This window comes from Miniopterus schreibersii (assembly GCF_964146895.1).
Source record: "Miniopterus schreibersii genome assembly, chromosome: 1".
Classification (NCBI taxonomy): domain Eukaryota; kingdom Metazoa; phylum Chordata; class Mammalia; order Chiroptera; family Miniopteridae; genus Miniopterus; species Miniopterus schreibersii.
The window spans coordinates 199739884-199759748 of NC_138101.1; the positions used below are offsets into that span (position 1 = coordinate 199739884).

Consider the following 19865-nt stretch of genomic DNA (forward strand, 5'->3'; position numbering starts at 1 on the left):
GTCCTGTCCTCTTTGACCTCTGGGTCACCACCACTGCCCTCCTGAGGCCTCTGCCTCGGTTCCACCATCCGCTTGCTGTCCTTTCGGTTCCTCCCGCCCGCTGGAGGCTGCTTCTGTCTCCTCCGCAGACTCTTCCCGCTCCCTGGCCTGTTGCTGGAGCTCTTGGCACAGTACCTGTGCGCAGGATTCACAGGACAGCCCAGGCCAGGCCTCTTCTAGCTCCAGACCTGGACGCTGAGGCCACTTCCCCCACCTACCTGGCCTTCTTCCAGGGCACTCTGGCCAGGCGATGGTCCCGCTGTCTTCTGGAACCCCAGGCATCCCTGCAGGGGACCTGGATGAGCCCTGCATTTATGCCTCCTGAATACCTCCAGCCCACCCTCCTCTCTCCACTGTCACCCCACCACCACCTCCCTAAGTCCCTCAGCGCTGTCCACACGACCATCAGTTCACCTGGAAGACCTCTGCAGCCACCTGACTGCTCCGTGCTCCTGCTCAGGTCTGTCTCTACCCTGTAGCCAGAGCGAGCTTTGAGAACACAGATCTCACCCTGTGAATCCCCTCCTCCACACACTCCCCAAGCCCTCAGGGACACCCCACCACCCCTAGGAGAAAGGCAGCTCCCACGGTGCTCCCTGTCACTCCTTTTTAAGCCTCACTCCAGGACCCACCCCACAGGGCTGTGCACATGCTGTTCCTAGGGCCTGGAACACCATTCCCCGTTTTTCTTCTAATATCCTTCCCAGTGGACCTTCAGCTCACGTATTTCCTTAGGGACCCCTTCCCACCCCCACCTTGCCCTGAGGTGAAAAGGTTCTACAACTTGAGCACCTCCTTCCCAGCATGAGCCACATGGCTCACCCACTTCACAGCCCTCCAGCCCCCCTTGTCCACTCCCAGTCACTTCCTTTTCTGCCCAGCCTCTTCCTGCCTCCTCAACTCTGTATTTCTAACACATCTCCAAATCCTGCAGATTTAGCTCCTAATTATTTGCTGAACTTGTCCCAGCATGATTTTGCTGTTGGGGGAAGCTGACATTTGAAACTGCCTCCATTTGAAATCCTCAGTGTCCCTCCATTCAGCTGGGTTATGAGGCGCAGACTCTAGATCCAGGTGCCCTGGATTCAAATCCCAGCTCTGCCTTTGCCTGCCTGTGTGACGCAGGCATGTCATTTACCCTCTCTGTGCCTCTGGCGCAGCATCTGTAAAATGGGCATGAAAATGCCTTCCTCACAGGGTTGCTATGAGGCTTACATGGTTTGGGAAATGGCCAGGACGGGGTCTGGCTCGCAGTAACTGCTATGCATGTGTTCATGAAAGTAAATAACCTTCTAATTTCCCTTTCGATTTCTTCTTTGACCCATGGGTAATTTTCAAAAGTGTTGGTTTCCAGATATTTGGAGGCTTTCCAGATATCTTATTATTGGTTTGTGATATTTAATTCCATTGTGATCAGAGATCACTTGGTGTGATTTAAATTCTTCCAAATTTATCGAGAGTTATCTTGGTAAATGTCCTGTAACAAAATGGTTATGCTGAGGGAAAGATGCCAGTCATTTATATAGAATTTTAGAAAATGCAAAGTAACCTATAGCATTAGAAGGCAGATTAGTGGTTGCGTGTGTGTGTGTGTGTGTGTGTGTTGGGGGTAGGGCTGCTGCGGCCAGGAGGGAGGGATGCAGGGGCAGGAGGACACTTTGGGTGACGAACCTGCTCACTCGCTAGTTTGCAATGATGGTTTCACGGGTGGGTGCCCTGTGCTAACGCATGTCAAACTGCACTTTAAACATGCCTAGTTCATAGCATATGGCAACTATACCTCATAAAGCTGCTTTTTTAAAAAAATGATGTTTAGCGAAGACCTAGGAGATGTGTTGAAAATCAAGTTATATGGAAAATTCAGTGGTTCTACTTTGGAGAGAGAGACAATTGACTGGGGAGGGTCGGGCAGTGAAAGCACAGGGCGCTGGGCCAGGGGCTTGACATGTGGCCTGAGGACCATAGGAGACATTGGAGGCCTCCCCTGGGGCCCCAGTCAGACCTGCTGCCACTCTGACTGGTGTGGGTGAAGTTGGGACCAGCAAGACCCAAGAAGGAGCAACTGCAGAGCTGGCGGGTGGAGAGGGGTTAGGCTTGGGAGGGACCAAGGAGCTAACAGGCTGGGCGAGGCCATGGAGTCCACAAGATCCTGCCTGGATGGGGGTGTGGTCACCATGTTGTAGCAGGTGATCAGTTCAATGTTGCCAGTGTTGGGCCTGAACATCTATGGGGCATCCGAGTGGATGCGTGTCCAGTAAACAACAGGGTGCTGGGGATGTGAGCATGAATGGGTGGGAGGGATGGATGGGAAGGAGGGGACCTGCCGGGCTTGGAAGGCGCAGGATGGCAGTCTCTGTGAAGGCAAGGGCTGGGAACTGGGAGGGAGAGGAAACTGGGGACAGGAGGCTGGCCTTCCAGGGGGATGCAGTGTGGGGCACCTGGGTGGCAGGACTCTCCCTCCCTTCACCCTCCCACCTCCCCAGTCTCTTTCGGACGCCCCCCTGCTTTGAGTCAGGCAGTGGACAGGTGTGCACTGAGCCCTCCCCCACACAGCCGGAGGAATCTCAGCAGCACCCCCAGGAGCTTACATGCTAGTAGGGGGTGTGGGGTGCAAAGTATAAACATGCAAACAAGGAGCGGGGCCAGTTCAGGTAGCTCTTCAGGCCCGCAGGAAGCAGCAGGCCCGACCATGAACTTGAGGCTCTTCCCGGAAGCACCGGCGTTGCCCCTTGACCCACCGTCAGGCCTCCCGAGGCCTCTGACTCGTCCTTCCCCCTCCAAGTTCTGCCAAGTCTGCAGGGTTCTTCCTGTAAAGTGTCCTGTCTCTTCATGCCCAGGGTCCCGCTTCGTGGCGACCTTCAGCTGGTGCTCGCTGGGTTTATCTGTTCTGTGTTTCTGTCCCCCCCTCCCCCCTTCCAGGTACAGAAATGTCGGGGCTCCCAGGACACGAAGCCAGTAGTCTCTGTCTAAGTGGAGAAGCCCAGGGCCCAGCTGCCCAGCTCTTCCTTCCCCTGGGCCCCTTTTCCTCCAGCCTCATCCTCCCGATCTGCATGCCTGACCTGGGGCTCTCGGACCTGGAACGCTGGCTGCAGACACCCACCCGTCACCCAGGCCCCACAGGCCCTGCCCACAACCCCACTGACTGTCCCGAGGAGGAGGCTCCACGGTCAGCCCTGACCAGGTGGCCTGGAATTTCAGAGACCTGGCTGGTGTGGCTCAGTTGGTTGCGTGTTGGCCCATGTACCAGGAGGTTGCCGGTTCGATTCCTGGTCAGGGCACCTGCCCAGGTGGCGGATTCAGTCCCCAGTAGGGGGCGTGCAGGGGGCAGCTGATTCGTGTTTCTCTCCTCCCTTCCTCTCTGAAATCAATAAAAACATATTGAAAATATATATATTAAAAAGGTAAGAATATAGCAGAGAAATTGACAGTGAGGGAGGAAGGAAGAACAGAACATGAAAGTGTGGCGGAGGCCGGCGGGGGGGCACCAAGAATATGCTGCTGCATCATTTCCTGGTCTCCCTCCTCCATGCTCTCAGCGCCCCCCCCCCAACCCTGGCAGCAGGAAAGATCGGCTGCCCGTGAGGCAGGGCCCGTCGCCCTCGGGTGAAGCATTCCCATGGCGCCTTCATTCATTCACTGCAGATTATGCAGCAAAGCAAGGACTTGACGGTCTGGTCCTGATCTTCTCTCCGGACCCTTCTCTGTCCAGTCTCAGTTTCTCCCCAGACATGCCCGGAACCTCAGGGCAATTCATCCACCTCCAACACCCATCACCTCTTCTGCAGGTCGACACCTGTCTACCAAGCTCAGCTCAACTTGGAATCACCTCCTGTAGCCAAATTCACTCCAGATGCCTCCTCTGCAGCTCTTAGCCCAGGGCGCCAAACTGAAATTAAACTTTTTCTCACCCAAGCCCAGCTCAGGACCCAGCGCCTGGCAGGCGGCCACATAGGTGGGAAATGAATGAATACGGTGAGCCTCACTTAACATCGGAGATAGGTTCTTGGAAACTGCAACTTTAAGCAAAACCACGTACGTAGTATAGCAAAGCCAGTTGTACCCTAGGCTAATTGATGCAAACGAGTTCAGTTCCTACAGCCTACTTCTGGTCACAGAACCATCACCAAACTTCTAAACGAAGACCCCAAACGTTTCTATCATTAAACACTGAAATAGGTGTGAGCTATACAGACATCTAAGAATGATGAACTAAAAGAAGTCAGATCATGATTTTCCAACCCACTGATTCCAGGTCAGGGTCACAGGTGGCTGGAGGCTCTCCTGGCTGCTCGGGGTGCAAGGTGGGACCACCCTGGACAGGCCGCCCTCCCATCGCAGGTGAACTCTCAGCCACTCACACACACTGGGATGGTGCAAACACTCCATTCACCTCCCGTGCTCAGCTCTGTGACCAGGGAGGAAACTGGAATCCCTGGAGAAAACCCACGGGGACATGGGGACACAGGGCACACTCCAGGGACAGTGGCCCCAGACAGGAAACGTTTCCTGTTGTTTTTTCTCATCAACTTTAAAGTGAAACCACCTTGCCGGGCCGGGCATGGCTCAGCGGTGGAGCGTCGACCTAGGATCCAGGAGATCGGGGTTCGATTGCCAGATCGGGGTTCGATTGCCGGGTTGCGGGCTCAATCAATGACTCATCATTGATGTTTCTGTCTCTCTCTCTCCCTATCCCTTCCTCTCTCTGAAATCAATAAAGATATATTTAAAAATAAATAAATAAATAAAATAAAATGAAACCACCTGGAAGGAAAAGGCCCAGCAGGGACCTGCTGTAAGTGAAGGCACAGGTTGGAGCCCTTCAGCCGAAGGCAGCGGTTGATCTTCGGCGCCACCTGGTGGCCGGCTGATTGGTTGTGCTTGAGGCCTCCAACCGGAAGAGGCTTTGGTGTGCAGGGATCTCACATTTTACTTTTCCCATGAACTGGGGAATTGGGAGGAGACGGCAAAGCACAAGCTGCATCCCCTGATAAGCTCAGCCCTTTAAAAGGGCCTGGGGACGGCGACTCTGGAAATTAACAGTGACACAGATGGAAACGGGAACAACCAGTCACGGCACGCTCTCCTGTTTCCAAGTGGAAGGACTTCAGCTTCAGGAGCTCCAGGAATTCTTAACCTCTTGGCGGTATTAGTTTCCCGTGGCTGCTGTAACAAGCGATCACAAGCTGGGGGGCCTAAAGCAACAGAGATTTATTCTCTCACAGTCTGGACGCCAGGAGTCCAACATCGAGGTGTCGGCAGGGCCGGGCTCCCTCCAAAGACTGCAGGGGAGGGTCCTTCCTGGTCTCGTCCAGCTTCTGGTGGCCCAGGCGCTCCCGGGCTTGTGGCTGCCTCACTCCAGTCTCTGCCTCTATGTTCACATGGCCTCTTCCAGTGTCTGTATCTCTCCTCTGTGTGTCTTTAAGGACACCTGTCATTGGATTTAGGGTCCACCTGGGTAATCCAGAACAATCTCATTTCAGGATCCTTAATTACACCCACAAAGGCCCTTTTTCCAAATAAGGTGACATTCGTAGGTTTCAGGGATCAGGACGTGAATATATCTTTTTAAAATCTCTATGTATTTTTTATTGATTTTTAGAGAGCGAGGAAAGGAGAGAGAAAGAGAAACATCGATGTAGGAGCGGACATCGGCTGCCTCCTGCACGCCTCCTACCGGGGATCAAGCCCGCAAACTGCGTAAGTGCCCTGACCAGGAATCGAACCGGAAACCTTTCCGTGCACAGGATGCCACCCAACCAACCGAGCCACACCGGCCAGGGCGAATGCATCTTTTTTAAGGCCAGCATTCAACCCAGTATGGAGTCTAATGAGCGCTGGTGAACCCGCAGTTGGGACAAGTTCCTGGAGGCAGAGCCTGGGACAGAGGTTCTTGTACAGGGGACTCATGGAGGGAGTGCTCCAAGGGGAAAGGGAGTGAGGGGAGCAGGCTCGGGCTGGGACGCAAGCTCAGCAAGGTCATCTTAGCCCAGCCTGACCTCCTGAGATGCCCCGGAGCATGGACTGCACCACACAGCTGTTCCCACCTTGAGGCAAGGGGGCAGCCTTTGTTCCCTCAGGTCAATCAGTTTCCCCTGGTGGGGGCAGGTGTAGCCTTTCTGGGTAGAGGTGCCCTTTTGGCCAAGGGAAAAAAATCATCAAAGGGGGCAGCGGGCACAGCAGCCCTGGGGTGGGTTAAAGGGACCTGGCCAAGATACCCAAACATTTTCTACAGGCTCTCCAGGAAAATCGCGCACACACACACACACACAGTTCAATTTCAGGGACTCACAGGCCCTCAGAAGCCAAGGACTGCAGGTGAGGGCCTGTGGCTGCTGACCTAACACGGTGGCCTGCACCCCACCTGGCACCTCTCCTTCTCTCTTGGAGGAGCTGATTGACGTTTGGGGTGGGGCACCCTCAAAGCAACCCCCTCCGGTCGCCCAGCTGCGCAGGGCACGCACCCTGGCCTGCCGTCTGCCCGAGGGAGGGGCCTGCCACTGTCCCACCGGCTCTGACAGGGAGGGTGAGATGACTTCTAAGGGATTCTAATTCCAAGGCGAGGCCCTTTGGCCACAGACGTAGAGCCTTCTTTCTAACCAGCGCTTCAGTAATCACGCTAATAGCTTAATCCCCACCGGCCCACCTCCTGGGAGCCTCAAGTACAGTAGTTCTGAGCTCAGGCAGGGAAGCAGCGGGATAGTCCCAAACCTCTCAAGACCCCAAATCATCTCATAAAAGACAGAGATGCTCAAAGTGTGACCTGCGGGCTGGCCGCCAATTCACACACTGTCGCCCGACCGACCGCTTCTCCCAGGACCACCAGCACCCTGCTTCCTCGAGAGCGCCGGCTGGGCTCGGCCCCACGGAGAGGACCTGATTCCGGCCCTGCGAGCGGCACCCACATAATCGGCTTGACGGACCCGGGGTGGCTGAACCCAGACACTAATGAAGATGTGGGACCTGCAGGAAGGACGCTCACCTGAAACGGGGAGCACACTGAGTATAAGTGTAAAAAGCAGCGACATTAGACTCAAGGCGATGTAATGGTAACGAAAGTCATTAAGGGGTGAGTGTTCCTTGCATCCGCTGCTGCCTGGAGGCAGCGTCCGGGCACCGGAGAGGTTCTGTCCTGAGGTCCCTGTAGGGAAGAGAAACGGGGGGGGGGGGGGGCGCGTTCTTGATGGGGAGTGGGGTGGGGGCTGGCGTGTTTGGGAGGCAGCTGCCACTCCTGGGGTATCTCTTCCCCTCACTTGCAGGGATCCCCTCGGACAGTTCTACAATGTGCTCATGTGTCTGTAAGTTTTGAAAAAATGAGCTATTTCCCCCGACACGGTTAAGACCACGGTCTGTATCCCCTCCGCCGGCACCGTCACCCTCCTCCCGTGGGACAGCGACACCTAGTCTGGGTTTGGGGGGCTGCGTTAAAGGGGTGCCGCTGCTGCGTAGTTGAGGCGTCCCTGGCCTGCCCAAGGGGTCAGCGTTGCAGGGCCCGCGGTTTCCTGATGTGAACGTGTCCTACTGTGCCTGGACCGGGACAGTGCCGAGCCGGGCAGAGGCCGGGCGTGAAGTCCACGGCGCAGCGGGTGGCTGGTGGGAGAGCCTTCAGTTAGCGGAGGTGGGAGGTGTCGATGGAGGGAGGGCTCAGTTCTCAGCCAGGCCTGCTCAGGACAGGAGGCGTCTTCTGCTAGGAATGTGCTCAATGAGGCAGCAATGTGATGCTAAACACAGCACAGATTTTTAAATTTTTTTAAAATATATTTTTATTGAGTTTAGAGAGGAAAGGAGAGGGGGAGAGAGAGAAACATCAATGATCTGCTGGGGAGCGAGCCCACAACCCCGGGCATGTGCCCTGACCCGGAGTCAACCTCTTGGTGCATGGGTCGGTGCTCAACCACTGAGCCACACCGGCCGGGCCACATTTTTAATTTTTTAGGGATTATGTGAAATTGACTTGATCAGAATTCCCGGGTCCTATGCAAGAACCAGCAGCAACACTGCGAATGGCCAAGGACACTGTGTGTGAAGTCACGGTGTTCTCCGGCCCCGTCTCCTGGAGCGCGGGCTTGCCTGTCTCGTGCGTCTCACCTGAGGGAGTCTCCCAGGAAAAGCTGCCCCGGAGGCGGCAGAACAGCCTCAGAAACAAGGGCAAAGCTCCGCACGTTTTCCTCGGTAAGTCAGCCTATGAAGCACAAAAACAATTGGATGACAACCCTGTGGTGCGAGACAACTCGGCGGCCGGGACCCATTTGAACTGTTACTTGGGTACATCTTCCTAATTCCAGATTCATTTTGTAGGTTCTTTCCAAATTTCAGATCACACCAAAATTCAAATCCGGTGAAAAGGCGGTAACCCGGTGGAAGCGGAACACACGAGGATGAGAGACGCTGGGCAGGAAGTTCAAAATGTCCAAAATGATCGTCCCATCCCGGGGGACACTAGCAATCCTCAGGGCCAAACTCAGGAAGATAAGGGAGAGGGTCATGACAGACGAGAAAAACAGGTCATGGAACTGAAAACGGCAGAGATCAAGGAGATGATGAGAATCGAGACCCTCCCGGAAGGAACCAGAACAGCAGATGAAACAACAAAGTCTGTGTGTTGCACAGAACGTCAGGGAGCTCAGCCGACCTCGGCAAACGGCAGAATCGTCCACCAGGGCCCGTTTCAATGAGCTCGTGAGCCCCGGGCCAGCAGCCTGCTCCTGAGCACGCAGCCGCGGGCAGGCTCCTCGGGCCCGGGGACGCGCGTGAGGATGTTCGCTGCGATGCTGCTGACGCATTTGTGTGCACAGCGGCTTTGGATTTCTGTACATAATTTCATACCCGTCACACCGAGTTCTCTGAATGGCAGTGTTCCAGTCGATTCTCTTGGGTTTTCTAGGTGCTTGATCATATCACCGACAAACAGTAAAAGTTTTGCTTCTTCTATTCTAATTTTGTTTTTAGAATCCCCCCCCCAAATATATCTTTATTAATTTCAGAGAGAGTAAGGGAAAGAGAGAGAAACATCAATGATGAGAGAGTCAATGATCGGCTGCCATGCCCCCCCCTCCCGGGGATCGAGCCCCTAATGGGGGCATGTGCCCCGACCAGGAATTGGACCTCGATCTCCTGGCTCTTAGGTCGACGCTCAACCGCTGAGCCACACCGGCCAGGCTATTCTGATTTTTATGCATTGACTGTCTCCTGTCCGACTGCTTTGGCTAAAACCTTCAGTACAATGTTGAACAGTAGTAGAAAAAAATGGACGGCCTTGTCTTATCCTGGTTTTAGTAGGGCTAGGGCATTACGTTTCATTTAATTTTTACTGTGTAATTAGAACGTCGGTGTGAGCAGAACACCGACCAGCTGCCTCCTAGGCCTCCTCCTGGGATGGAGCCCACAGCCCACGTGTGCGCCCCGACCGGGAACCCGGCCGGCAGCCTTTTGCTGCTTGGACGGTGCCCGGTGGATGAGCCGCAGCGGCCAGGGCGGTTCCCTGAGTTGTGGAGAACTGCAGAACCGCTCTCCAAAGGCGTCGTACCAACTCACACTTTCGGCTGCTCCGTTTCCTCTCCAGCGCCTGGTTTTCCAGACCCTTCCGCTGGAGCCATTCCAGGGGGAGCGAGGGGCATCGCTGTCCCCGAGGCCTGACGGCGCTGGACCACAGGCCAGCACAACGTCGTCCTTCGTGAAGGGGGCCGAGTCTTCTGCCCACTGAAAAAACTGTGGTCCCTTTCTGGTTGACTTGCTCTGTGCATTTTTTTTTTTAATCCTTACCTGAGGCTATTTTTTCCATTGCTTTTCAGAGAGAGTGGAAAGGAGAGAGACAGAGAGAGAGAAACATCTGTGAGAGAGAGAAACCCCAATTGGTTGCCTCCTGCTCACGAGCCGACCGGGGCCGGGGATGGAGCCTCAACCAAGGTACCTGCCCTCGGTTGGAATTGAACTCGGGGCCCTTTAGTCCCCCAGCTGACGCCCCAACCACTGAGCCAAACCGGCCAGGGCGCTCTGCGCACTTTTTATAGGTAACGTAAAATTGGACTCCAGAAAGTTCGCATCAGGTTACATTCCTGCCAAGTTTACGAAGATGCTAGTTCTCCCACACCCTCTCCAGTGTCATTACCAAATTTTCCAAAGTTCGCCAATATGCCAGTATGGCAGGGGTGCAAGGTATTTCATTATTACTGTGTTTTTAACTTTCTTTTCAAAATTGTGGAAGGATTCACACACACACACACACATATAGGAGTATATGTAAAATATATGCACCTAATGAAAAGAATGGGACTGAAACCAATGCCAGGTTTCGTTCTTAGTCACTGAGCGCGATCCTTGAGGGGTACACACCAAGGTGGTAAAGCCGCCGGGAAAGCGAGGGAATGTGTGGTGGGTTTTGCCCACCGAGCCCCATTCTCCCTCCCCCGTGGCGACAGCGGTCCCCGGGCACAGGGCCGTCCCCAGGCCCCTACTCCTCACCAGCCCCTGCGGGCGTGGATGGCGAGTGACTAAGGTCTTGCTTGTGGAGCCTCGGCAGACGGGCCGGCAGCTCTGGGCCCAGGCCTGAGGCTTCAGGGCGTCTCCCCCACTCCTGCAACCTTGGCACATCGGGGCGGCGCTCTAACCAACTGAGCGCCGGCCAGGGCTAATCAGGATACTCCTCGCGCCCGGCCCCGCGGGCTCAGCGGCTGAGCGTCGACCTAGGACCCAGGAGGTCGCGGTTCGATTCCCGGTCGGGGCACATGCCCGGGCTGCGGGCTCGATCCCCAGCAGGGGGCGCGCAGGAGGCAGCCGATCACTGACTCATTATTGATGTTTCTGTCTCTTCCTCTCTGAAATCAATAAAGATATATTAAAAAAAAAAAAAAAAAGATACTACTCGTAACTTTCATTCGGCTTAGTATCTCCTGTGTGCAGAAACTCTGTTTTGCCTCTGCCAGAGAATAAACTTTCAGTCCCCTGCTAACATGGGGAATCTAGATTTGCAAGGGTCTATATCAAATAAACGCCAAGGACTGGGACTGCCGGACCGAAACGCACATTTTAGGCTTGGATTAGCCAAATTATTCTCTGTTGAGCAGGGGACACCATCGCCAGCAACATACGCGAGGGGCGGTTTCCTCGTACCCTGTAAACAGCCGCCAGGCTCTGGCTCTGGCCGGGTGGCCCAGCTGGTTCCTGCGACACCCCCACGTCCTGTGTCAGGGCCCCAACGAGCGCCTGGGTAAGTGGAACAACCAGTCGGTGTTTCTCTCCCCCCCTTCCTCTTTCTCTAAAATCAATCATCAAAAGGCCATTTATCTCTGTTTTTTTTTTAAATATATATCTTCATTTATCTCTATTTTATTTACATTTTCCTGACATTTGAGACCGAGGGCCATCTCCTGGTGGAGGAACGTGTTTCCGTTCATTTCCTCAGAGGCGTTTGCCGGCGGCCTGTGCCCACTGGACTGTCAGTCTGTCTGTATTTCTACAAGCTCTTTACTTTTTCCGGTCTCTCGTTTCTTGCTTTTGCGTACAGTGGTTTATCAGGAAACATTTTTTAAACAAAGCAAACTCTTTTATTTTCTATGTGAAGGGGGTTCAGAGGATTTGTGTAAAGGGGGGAGGGAGCAGTGGGCGGGGAGCTTTCTGTACGAATTGCTTGTTGATGTCCTTTGTCTTTTGTTTTTTTCTTCTTCTACTGGATTATTTTTCTTTATAATTGATTTTTTAAAAAGCCTTTTTATTTTTAGGGATGTTATCCCTTGCCGTACGTGTTACAATCCTATTTTTCCACGCTGGTCATCTTTTTAAATGACGCTTCGTACCGTGCAAGACGTAGAATAGAAACGTCCTATGGCTTCTGAGTTCTCGGCTATTTTTAGAAAAGCCATTTCAAGACTATATTTATTCAAGTAGTTTCTTTTTGGACTCTGATGGTTAATTTTTATATTTAAATCTCTGTTCCATCTGGAGTTTATTTTGGGAAGAGGAGGGCAGTAGGAATCTGCATTTCTTTTGTCATACGTGGCTCATTGTTTCAATACCTTTCGTTAAATTAACCATGCCACCTTACCGTCCGGTCACTTTTACCAGGATCTAGTTCTGCACTCCTGAATTCCATTAAAGAGGTTTTATAATATATGTTAATATTTGGAAGAAAAGTCCTCCCCCAACATTCCTCTTCTTCTTCAGAATTTTCCATAGTGATTCTTAAATATTTATTCTTCCAAATGAAACTGAGAATAATTTCAACAGTTTTTTTGAGACTGTTTCTATTTTATTTTGCTAATTGGATTCTACATATAATCGTATGGTACTTGTCTTTCTCTGACTGGCTCATTTCACTCAGCGCAATACTCTCCAGGTCCATCCACGGCGATATTTTCTCTGGTTATATTCAAATTAGTGACTATTTTGACATGAGAAAGTTATTGATGTTTGAATGTTAATTTTATAACCTGCTACCCTGTGACACTGTCTTCTTGTTTAGAGTTTTTTTAGTTGATCCCCTTGGGTTTTCCCAGCACATAGTCTTAAGTAACGACAGTCTCATTTTGGGCTTTTGCTCACTGCGCTTCCAACACCACACGGGGTAACGGGATCATGAATAGAACCCATGTCATGTTTTTTAACCTTAAGCCCATCACCTGTTTTGGGCACATGTTCAACCTGCTAAGCAGTCCCTGAGTGCCAACCACCTATAAAGCCTTGTTCTATATGAGAAAAACATGGTAAAAAGAAAAATAGTTCCATGTCCAACTTCATTCATCATCTTTTCTGTCCCAGTAAACAGACCTAGAGCCACGACAAATACCCAGTTGATAATCCTTTTGCGGTTAAAACCTCTCCAGCAAATTTGATATTCTCCCCGATTATGTTGAAACGTGGCCCGAAAGAATGATAGGACAGTGCTTTGTTTTGGGGGAGAGGGAGCTGGAATCAGCTGGGTCTAGGCGAGAGACTGAACAATGGGCATGTTAAATATTTCCTCCAAAGCCAAATCCATAAACTAAGTAAGGGGCCAACCCCCCGCCCCCGAAGCTAGCAGCAGAGCCTCAGGCAGAGCGGAAGCTCAGGGTCAGGCCTGGAGAAGCATGAACGCCACGTGTCCGGGGTGAGCTGCGATCATGTGGTGCCAACCACCCCGGGAGACGCATCCACGGTCCAGTTAAGCATTAACGCAAAGGGCTCAGGGCTGGACAATGTCTCTCAAGGGCGGCGAGTCATTCACTTGGCCGATGTATATTGTGTGCCCGCTGGAAGTCAGGCCCCATCTGGATACAAAACACCAAACAAAGAAGACAGGGTCCCCGTTCCCAAGGGGCCTGCAGTCCACTGGGGGAGGCGGGTGACGTGTAGGTGACCGTGAAAATGGGCGGATGCGTAATGAATACGCCGTTAGAATTGTGGTAAGTGCTGTAAGGGAAAAGCAAGGCTGAGGAGACCATATAAAGTGACGTCACTGAGACCTGGGGAGCCAGGGAGAGGCTCTCGGAGGGGACAGGCCTGTAGCCGGGGCCCGAGGGACCAACAGGCAGAGGGGACTTGTGGTGGAGGCTTGGAGGATGCGGCGCATTCCATCCCCTTGGGCAGCCAGAGCGGAAAGGACACCTCGCTTGTGCCAAGGCACGAAGGCCCCGGTGTGACAGGAATGAGGAACCTCAGGTACCACGGGTGAGCGAGGGAGCATGCAGAAAGGGGGACCCCAGGAAGGGGAAGAGGGGGGGGAGAGATAAAAACATGAAGACCGGAAAGGAGAAAACCAGAAATAAATGCAGGAGGCGTTGGGCGTTGCCACGTGCCTCACCATCTACGCGGGGCTCCCACCTCTGGAGAGAGTGGCCCCTGCCTCCGTGAGCTCAGCGCCCCGCCCGGTGACCACCACTGTCCGCCGCCCTTTACGGCGACCTTCCCGAGAGCACCACTCCCTCCGTCTCAGGCTAGATCTTGCTTTTCCAAATAAGAACTCCCAAAATGGATTTTGTTATTAATCTTCACCCGAGGATATTTTTTCCCATTGATTTTGAGAGAGAGTGGGAGGAAGGGAGGGAAAGGGGGAGAGAGAAAAGTCGATGTGAGCGCGACACATCGATGGGTTGCCTCCCACATGCGCCCCGACTGGGCCAGGGATTAAACCTGCAACCCGGGTCCATGCCCTTGACCGGGAAACGAACCCGCGACCCTTCGGTGTGCAGGCTGACGCTTTAACCACTGAGCCACACCAGCCAGGGCCGAAAATGGATTTTTAAGTTAACAAATGCATCTTATTTCGGGTCACAGGCCCCCAGACACGACTCCGCAGAAGACGATGGCTGTAGGTCACTCAGCAGCCAGCGACGTGGGCGAGGCTCCGGGCGACTGACAAGGACTGGACGTCTGGTCGCTTCGGGGAGACACGCGACTCCCTCCCTATACGCAGAGCACCAACTCGCCCCTTCAGTCTCCTCTCTCCTGTCCCCGGTTCTCGGGCGGAGTGAGAAACTGTCACCAGGCTATCGGGCCTGGGCGCCCCGGCTCTAATCTCTGAGATAAAACCCACAGTATTTACTGGGCCGCTTGGACAGGCTGCCACTGAACCAATAACTGGGGGAACTTAACAGTGAGCATAAAGCTGGTTCCACCTACAAACAGTGGTGTCCTGATCCCGGTGCAGTGCTAAGAGGACTCTAGTAACTCAGCCGGTTCTGTGTCTGTGACGGATGTCACAGCCTGGGACAGCCGATTCTCTCATTTTCTTCATATGCTTTGCCCTCCGTTACTGTGGTTTGGAACCCACGTTTCTGTCGTCTCCCGGGAGCCTGAGAGAATTGAAACAGCACACAGGTGAGGGGGCGGGAGTCGGCTGTGAGTCCTTTAAGGCTGCGGCCAGAGAGATGGTGAGATAGGTGGAGGTTTTGTTTTTAGTTGGGGAGGGAGAGCAGTCCTGTTGACAACCACACCGCGGCCAGGCTCTCGGGCGCACTGCCCACTGTTTCCTCTTTGCTGCTACTGTTCCTTGCTGGGCATGTTTACAGGGCGGGGAGGAGGAGGGGGTGCGGTGGGGGGGTGGGAGTGCCCAGGAGACGTGGTAGGTGAGGCACTGCCGGAGCCTGGTGGCCTGGAGGAGATGAGAGGGACTAGAGGAGCCCGACGGAGAATTCGTTTTCAAAACAAGAGATACACCTTCCTTAGGTCCTAAAAGAAAAGCGGGGGAATGGGTTCAGGTAGAGATAAAAATGCAGGTCCAACTTGGAAATGAAGGGATGCTCAGGTCTTGTTTTTTTTTAAAAAAAAAAATGTCTTTATTGATTTCAGAGAGAGGAAGGGAGAGGGAGAGAGAAACATCGATGAGAGTCATTGATGGGCTGCCTCCTGCACGCCCCCTGCTGGGGATCCAGCCCACAGCCCGGGCACGTGCCCGACCGGGAATCGAACCTCCACCTCCTGGTCCACAGGCTGACGCTCAGTCGCTGAGCCACGCTGGCCGGGCTGGCTCAGGTCTCAGGGCGGAGATTCCCGGACTGACTGGTTCTCAGAGCGCTTAGTGTCTCAGTAACTTCATGCCACCCCTTGACCGAAGGAATACTAGCAGGTCCACTTACTAGGAGAGGCCGAACCACCTAACACATATTTATTCCTCATGACTTAGTAGCTGTCTGAGACATAACTTGGGCACCACACAGGGTGTGCTCCGGTTTTAACAGCACATACAATTCACCCATTTACAGTGTACAATTCAGTGTATATTCAGAATTGTGCAACCATCAACGCAATCACTATTAGCACATTTTTGTCACCCCAAATGAGACTCTGTATGAGGCACCCCTCCCGCCCCCCCTTACCACCTCTAGGCAACCGCTCACCTGTTTTCTGTCTCAACAAATCTGCCTGCTCCTGACATTCCCTATAATGGAACCACACACTCTGCAGCCCTTTGCGTCTGCCTCCTTTCACCTGGCGTGACGTTCTCAAGGTTTACCCAGGTTGCGTGAGGCACGCACCCGCACGAATCAGCACTTCACGCCTTCTTACGGCTAATACTGGACCGTACTGTGCACCTGTTCACCAGAGAGCGGACATTTGGTTGGCTTTTCCTTTGCGTGGACATGGCTTCACTTCTCTTGGGTAGATACCAGGAGTGGAACTGCTGGGTCACATGGCAGCTGTGTAAACATTTTTTTAAAGTTTTTTTTTTAATCCTCACTTGAGGATATGTTTTTATTGACTTTTTAGAGCGAGAGGAAGGGAGGGAGAGAGAGAGAAACATCTATGTGAGAGAGACACATCAGGGTGGGGATCAAGCCCACAGTTGATCACATTTTAAACTGCAAACGACCCCACACTCCCGACCCGCCTTCTCTGGCTCTGCTGCTTTTCCAAGCACAACGGCTGTTTTTCTTGTGTTTATTGTTTACCCTTTGTCTTCTCCTTGCAAGAATATAAATTCCACGGGTGAGGGATTTTTGTTTACTGATGCCTACCAAAGGCTAGAACAGGTGGCGTGTGTGGGCACCCAAATATTTGAGGATGCAAAGAATATGAACGAGGTCCCTTGTATCCCAGAGTGAGCATACAGCCTGGCTGAACTGCAGCGGGTTACATACCAAAAGAGAAACCTCAATAAAAGGTAATTAGCATATGTTGATAAATATCAATACAATTAGCATATACTAATAAATACCAATATAATTAGCATATGCTGATAAATATGAATACAATTAGCATATGCTAATACCAAAAGAAGGTAACAGTAAAAGCTGAGAGAAGTGCCACAGGAGTTGAGAGAGGTAATTTTTAAATTTTTGGGGGGAAAGGTGGTCACACCTCTTTGAGCATCTAATGAAGGGCTGTAGACTTCAATACTATAATGAATATAATGAACAATAATATAATGAACAAAATTCTGAATACAATTACAGAGAATTCAAGCAGTTCCTGAAGCCAGCCATGTGTCCTGAATTGAGAATCCTTGGTTTCAAACACGGTTTTGTCACCCAGGGCTTGGGGAAGGCTTGGTGAAGGTGGGACTTAAACTAGGTCTGAAGGGGAAGCAGAGGAAAGCAGGTTCTCTTCCAGCAAGACAGAGAGCTAAGGGTGATGCAGAGCAGCCTGACTGGAATGCAGGCTTTCTGCAATACCTGAGGACAGGCTGAGAACTGCCGGGCGCACAACTTCAATAATACGGCTATTGCAAGTCATTGAAAGTTTCTGGGCAAGAGCATGTTTTAAGTAATGTTTTAAGAAAATGTGGGGATGTAAAGTACAGCACAGGGAATATAGTCAATAATATTGTAATAACTATGCATGGTGCCAGGTGGGTACTGGACATTTTGGGGGACCACTTTGTAAAGTATATGATTGTCTAACCGCTATGCTGTACACCTGAAACCAATACAAAATAATACTGAATGTAAACTGTAACTGATAAGAATTTAAAAAGTAAAAGAGTGTAAAAAAAACATTAAAAAAACAAAAACTAATTTGGAAGTTGTTTATAGGAGTACGGTTGAGAGAAAAGATGAAATTAAGGAACTCATTCATAAAGCCATTATATAATAAATTTGAAGAAAAGGAAAGGGAACTGATAAGGTTTAGAGACTAATGAATCTGAGGTACAAATCCAAGTACCAGGAAACTGAAAATCAGAAATGAACCTCAGGTCAGATCCAGTTATATACACTCAGGTGTTACTTACTGAAGCCTTGAGTGTGGGGGGAAAGCTACAAGGGAAAACATGTTAAGAACAGAAATTATTCCAAGGCTTTGGATGGGACAAAGTGAACAGCCTGTTATAACTGTGATCCCAATAAAATATGTTAAATGTATATAGAATAAAACCATAATAGAATGCTTGAGGCATATTATGGGTAATTGAAAGTTGTGGTTGAGGGCCAACAAAATTTTTTTGTTTTAACTTTCGCTTGCCAAGTTATTTTTTCCTCCAAAAAAGTATTATTATACTTTTTTCCCCTTGATAACAGGAAAACAGCTGAATTATTTTTAGATGATTCAGGATGTCACTATCCCTCAAGGTGATCATTATAAATATATATTTTCAATGTAAAAAAACACAGTTATAGAAAATTGGGACCAATCCATGGTGACCACAAAAGACATCCTGGTATTTTTAAAAGACTTCTGATGTCTATTTGACTTTTACGTCAAATGCAGATAACATCCAAACAACAACAAGAAAATGTCATAAAGTATTTTAGGGGCCTATTAATTAAGTAGAATGTTAGTGCTTTTTTTTGCCAACAAAGGATACAGGCTGTTAGTGTCAAATGCATTATTACATCACTGGCAGTTTCCACTGGCATCGACCTGCTTTGTGATACATAAGATGTTTATGATTTAGGCTCCTCTGACTTTGGAACTCACCTCCCGCCGCTTCTTTTGTGACCCCCGGCTGTGATGAGAACTTGGAGGGCGATTTCGTTCTGGCTGTAACAAATGTTGCACCCGCCGTCCGCGAGCTGTCACAATGTTTCCGCCGCTTCAGAAACTTTCTTACTACCTCGTGCAACACGCCGACTGTTTCACCTTCGGCACGTGGGCCCGTCCTTACATATCTGGACGTAATACAGTTACAGGCACAAAACCATGCCTGGGAAACAACTTAGCAGATGCCACTTGAGCCTCTTTAAAAAAAAAATCAAAAAAAATCAACGGTCTGTAAACCATTGAGTAGGGTGAGCGAGTCCCGCTGGACCGTCTCTGGCTCCCGCCCCCTCCCTCCTTTCCTCTAAACACCTGGGAAGACGAACCTGACAGAAGTGCCCACAAAACCTACTTTCTCCTTAAAAGCACCCGACGCCCCTAGACCGGGGGCCGGGTAGCTGGCCTGCAGACGCGGGCCGGGCGCACAGACACCCCGCTCTCCCTCCACCCGCCCCCTAAAAAGATGGTGAAGCGCGAAACTCGGGTCCTGCGGTACCTGCTGGGAAACTGCGGCGGGGAGGTGCGGAGGGGTCCTCACAGTCGCGCGGGGTGGCCCCACGGGAGGGGGACCGCCCCGCGCCCCTCCCGAAGGCATAGCACTGGGGCTCGGGGCTCCCCTCGCGGCAGAAGGGGGGGCGGCCGAGGCGACTCTCTTCCTCGGCTCCCCCGGGTCCCGGGGTGCGTCGGGGCACGGTCGCCCCGAGCTCACCTCCTGTCTCCCCCAGGCCGGGCCCGGGGGGAGGACCTGGATGCACGACCTGTCGGCCCCCGGGCGGAACAGGCCTCACCTGAGCCGGACTCGGGGCGCGCCCGGGGGAGGAGCCTGCGGCCGCCCGGCCGCGTGGAGCGCGCCAGGTGAGCGCGCCTGCGCAGTCGCGCCGTAAACAAGCCCGCCCCTTCCCCTCGGCCGGCCGGCGCCGGGCCGCTCGCCGGTGGGCGGGGCCAGGGGGAAGGGGCGGGGGGAGCGGGCGAGCCCGGGACGGCGCCTGCGCGGTGGGCGTGATCCGGGCACTTAGGGCAGGATGAACGCTGCTTTCCAAGATGGCGACGGAGGGAGGAGGGAAGGAGATGAACGAGATTAAGACCCAATTCACCACCCGGGAAGGTCTGTACAAGCTGCTGCCGAACTCGGAGTACAGCCGGCCCAACCGGGTGCCCTTCAACTCGCAGGGATCCAACCCTGTCCGCGTCTCCTTCGTAAACCTCAACGACCAGTCTGGCAACGGCGACCGCCTCTGCTTCAATGTGGGCCGGGAGCTCTACTTCTATATCTACAAGGGGGTCCGCAAGGTACCGACCCGGGCGTCACCGGGGCCGCCGGCGGCGCGGGCGGAGGCCGGGAGCGGGGCGGTGACAGCGGGGGCCGGGGTGACCGGCGGGGCGGCCGTCGCGCTTACTTTTGAGTGGGCCGGTAACTCCTCTGGGTGCTCCTGAGGAAGGGG

At 52.6% G+C, this 19865-nt stretch overlaps 1 protein-coding gene and 1 long non-coding RNA gene across 15 annotated transcripts in view; one reads left to right on the forward strand and one right to left on the reverse strand.

The window, feature by feature from the left end:
• Positions 1-15268: 15268 nt before the first annotated feature.
• LOC308559472 lies at positions 15269-19305 on the reverse strand. The gene is made up of 3 exons (XR_013999137.1): positions 18920-19305; positions 18364-18623; positions 15269-16145 (listed from the first exon to the last, which is right to left on the reverse strand). It is a non-coding gene; the product is annotated as an uncharacterized lncRNA (long non-coding RNA).
• A 113-nt stretch (positions 19306-19418) lies between these two features.
• Positions 19419-19865, forward strand: part of WDR20 (WD repeat domain 20) — a 46177-nt gene continuing 45730 nt past the window's right edge. For 7 of the 14 annotated variants that reach the window (XM_081129634.1, XM_081129624.1, XM_081129631.1 and 4 more), the window contains exon 1: positions 19434-19713. In XM_081129634.1, coding sequence (XP_080985760.1) covers positions 19465-19713 — 249 coding nt within the window. In that variant the 5' untranslated portion in view covers positions 19434-19464. Of the gene's footprint in view, positions 19714-19865 lie in introns of all 14 variants that reach the window. The other 7 variants (XR_013998259.1, XM_081129630.1, XM_081129629.1 and 4 more) reach the window with 5 other exon arrangements.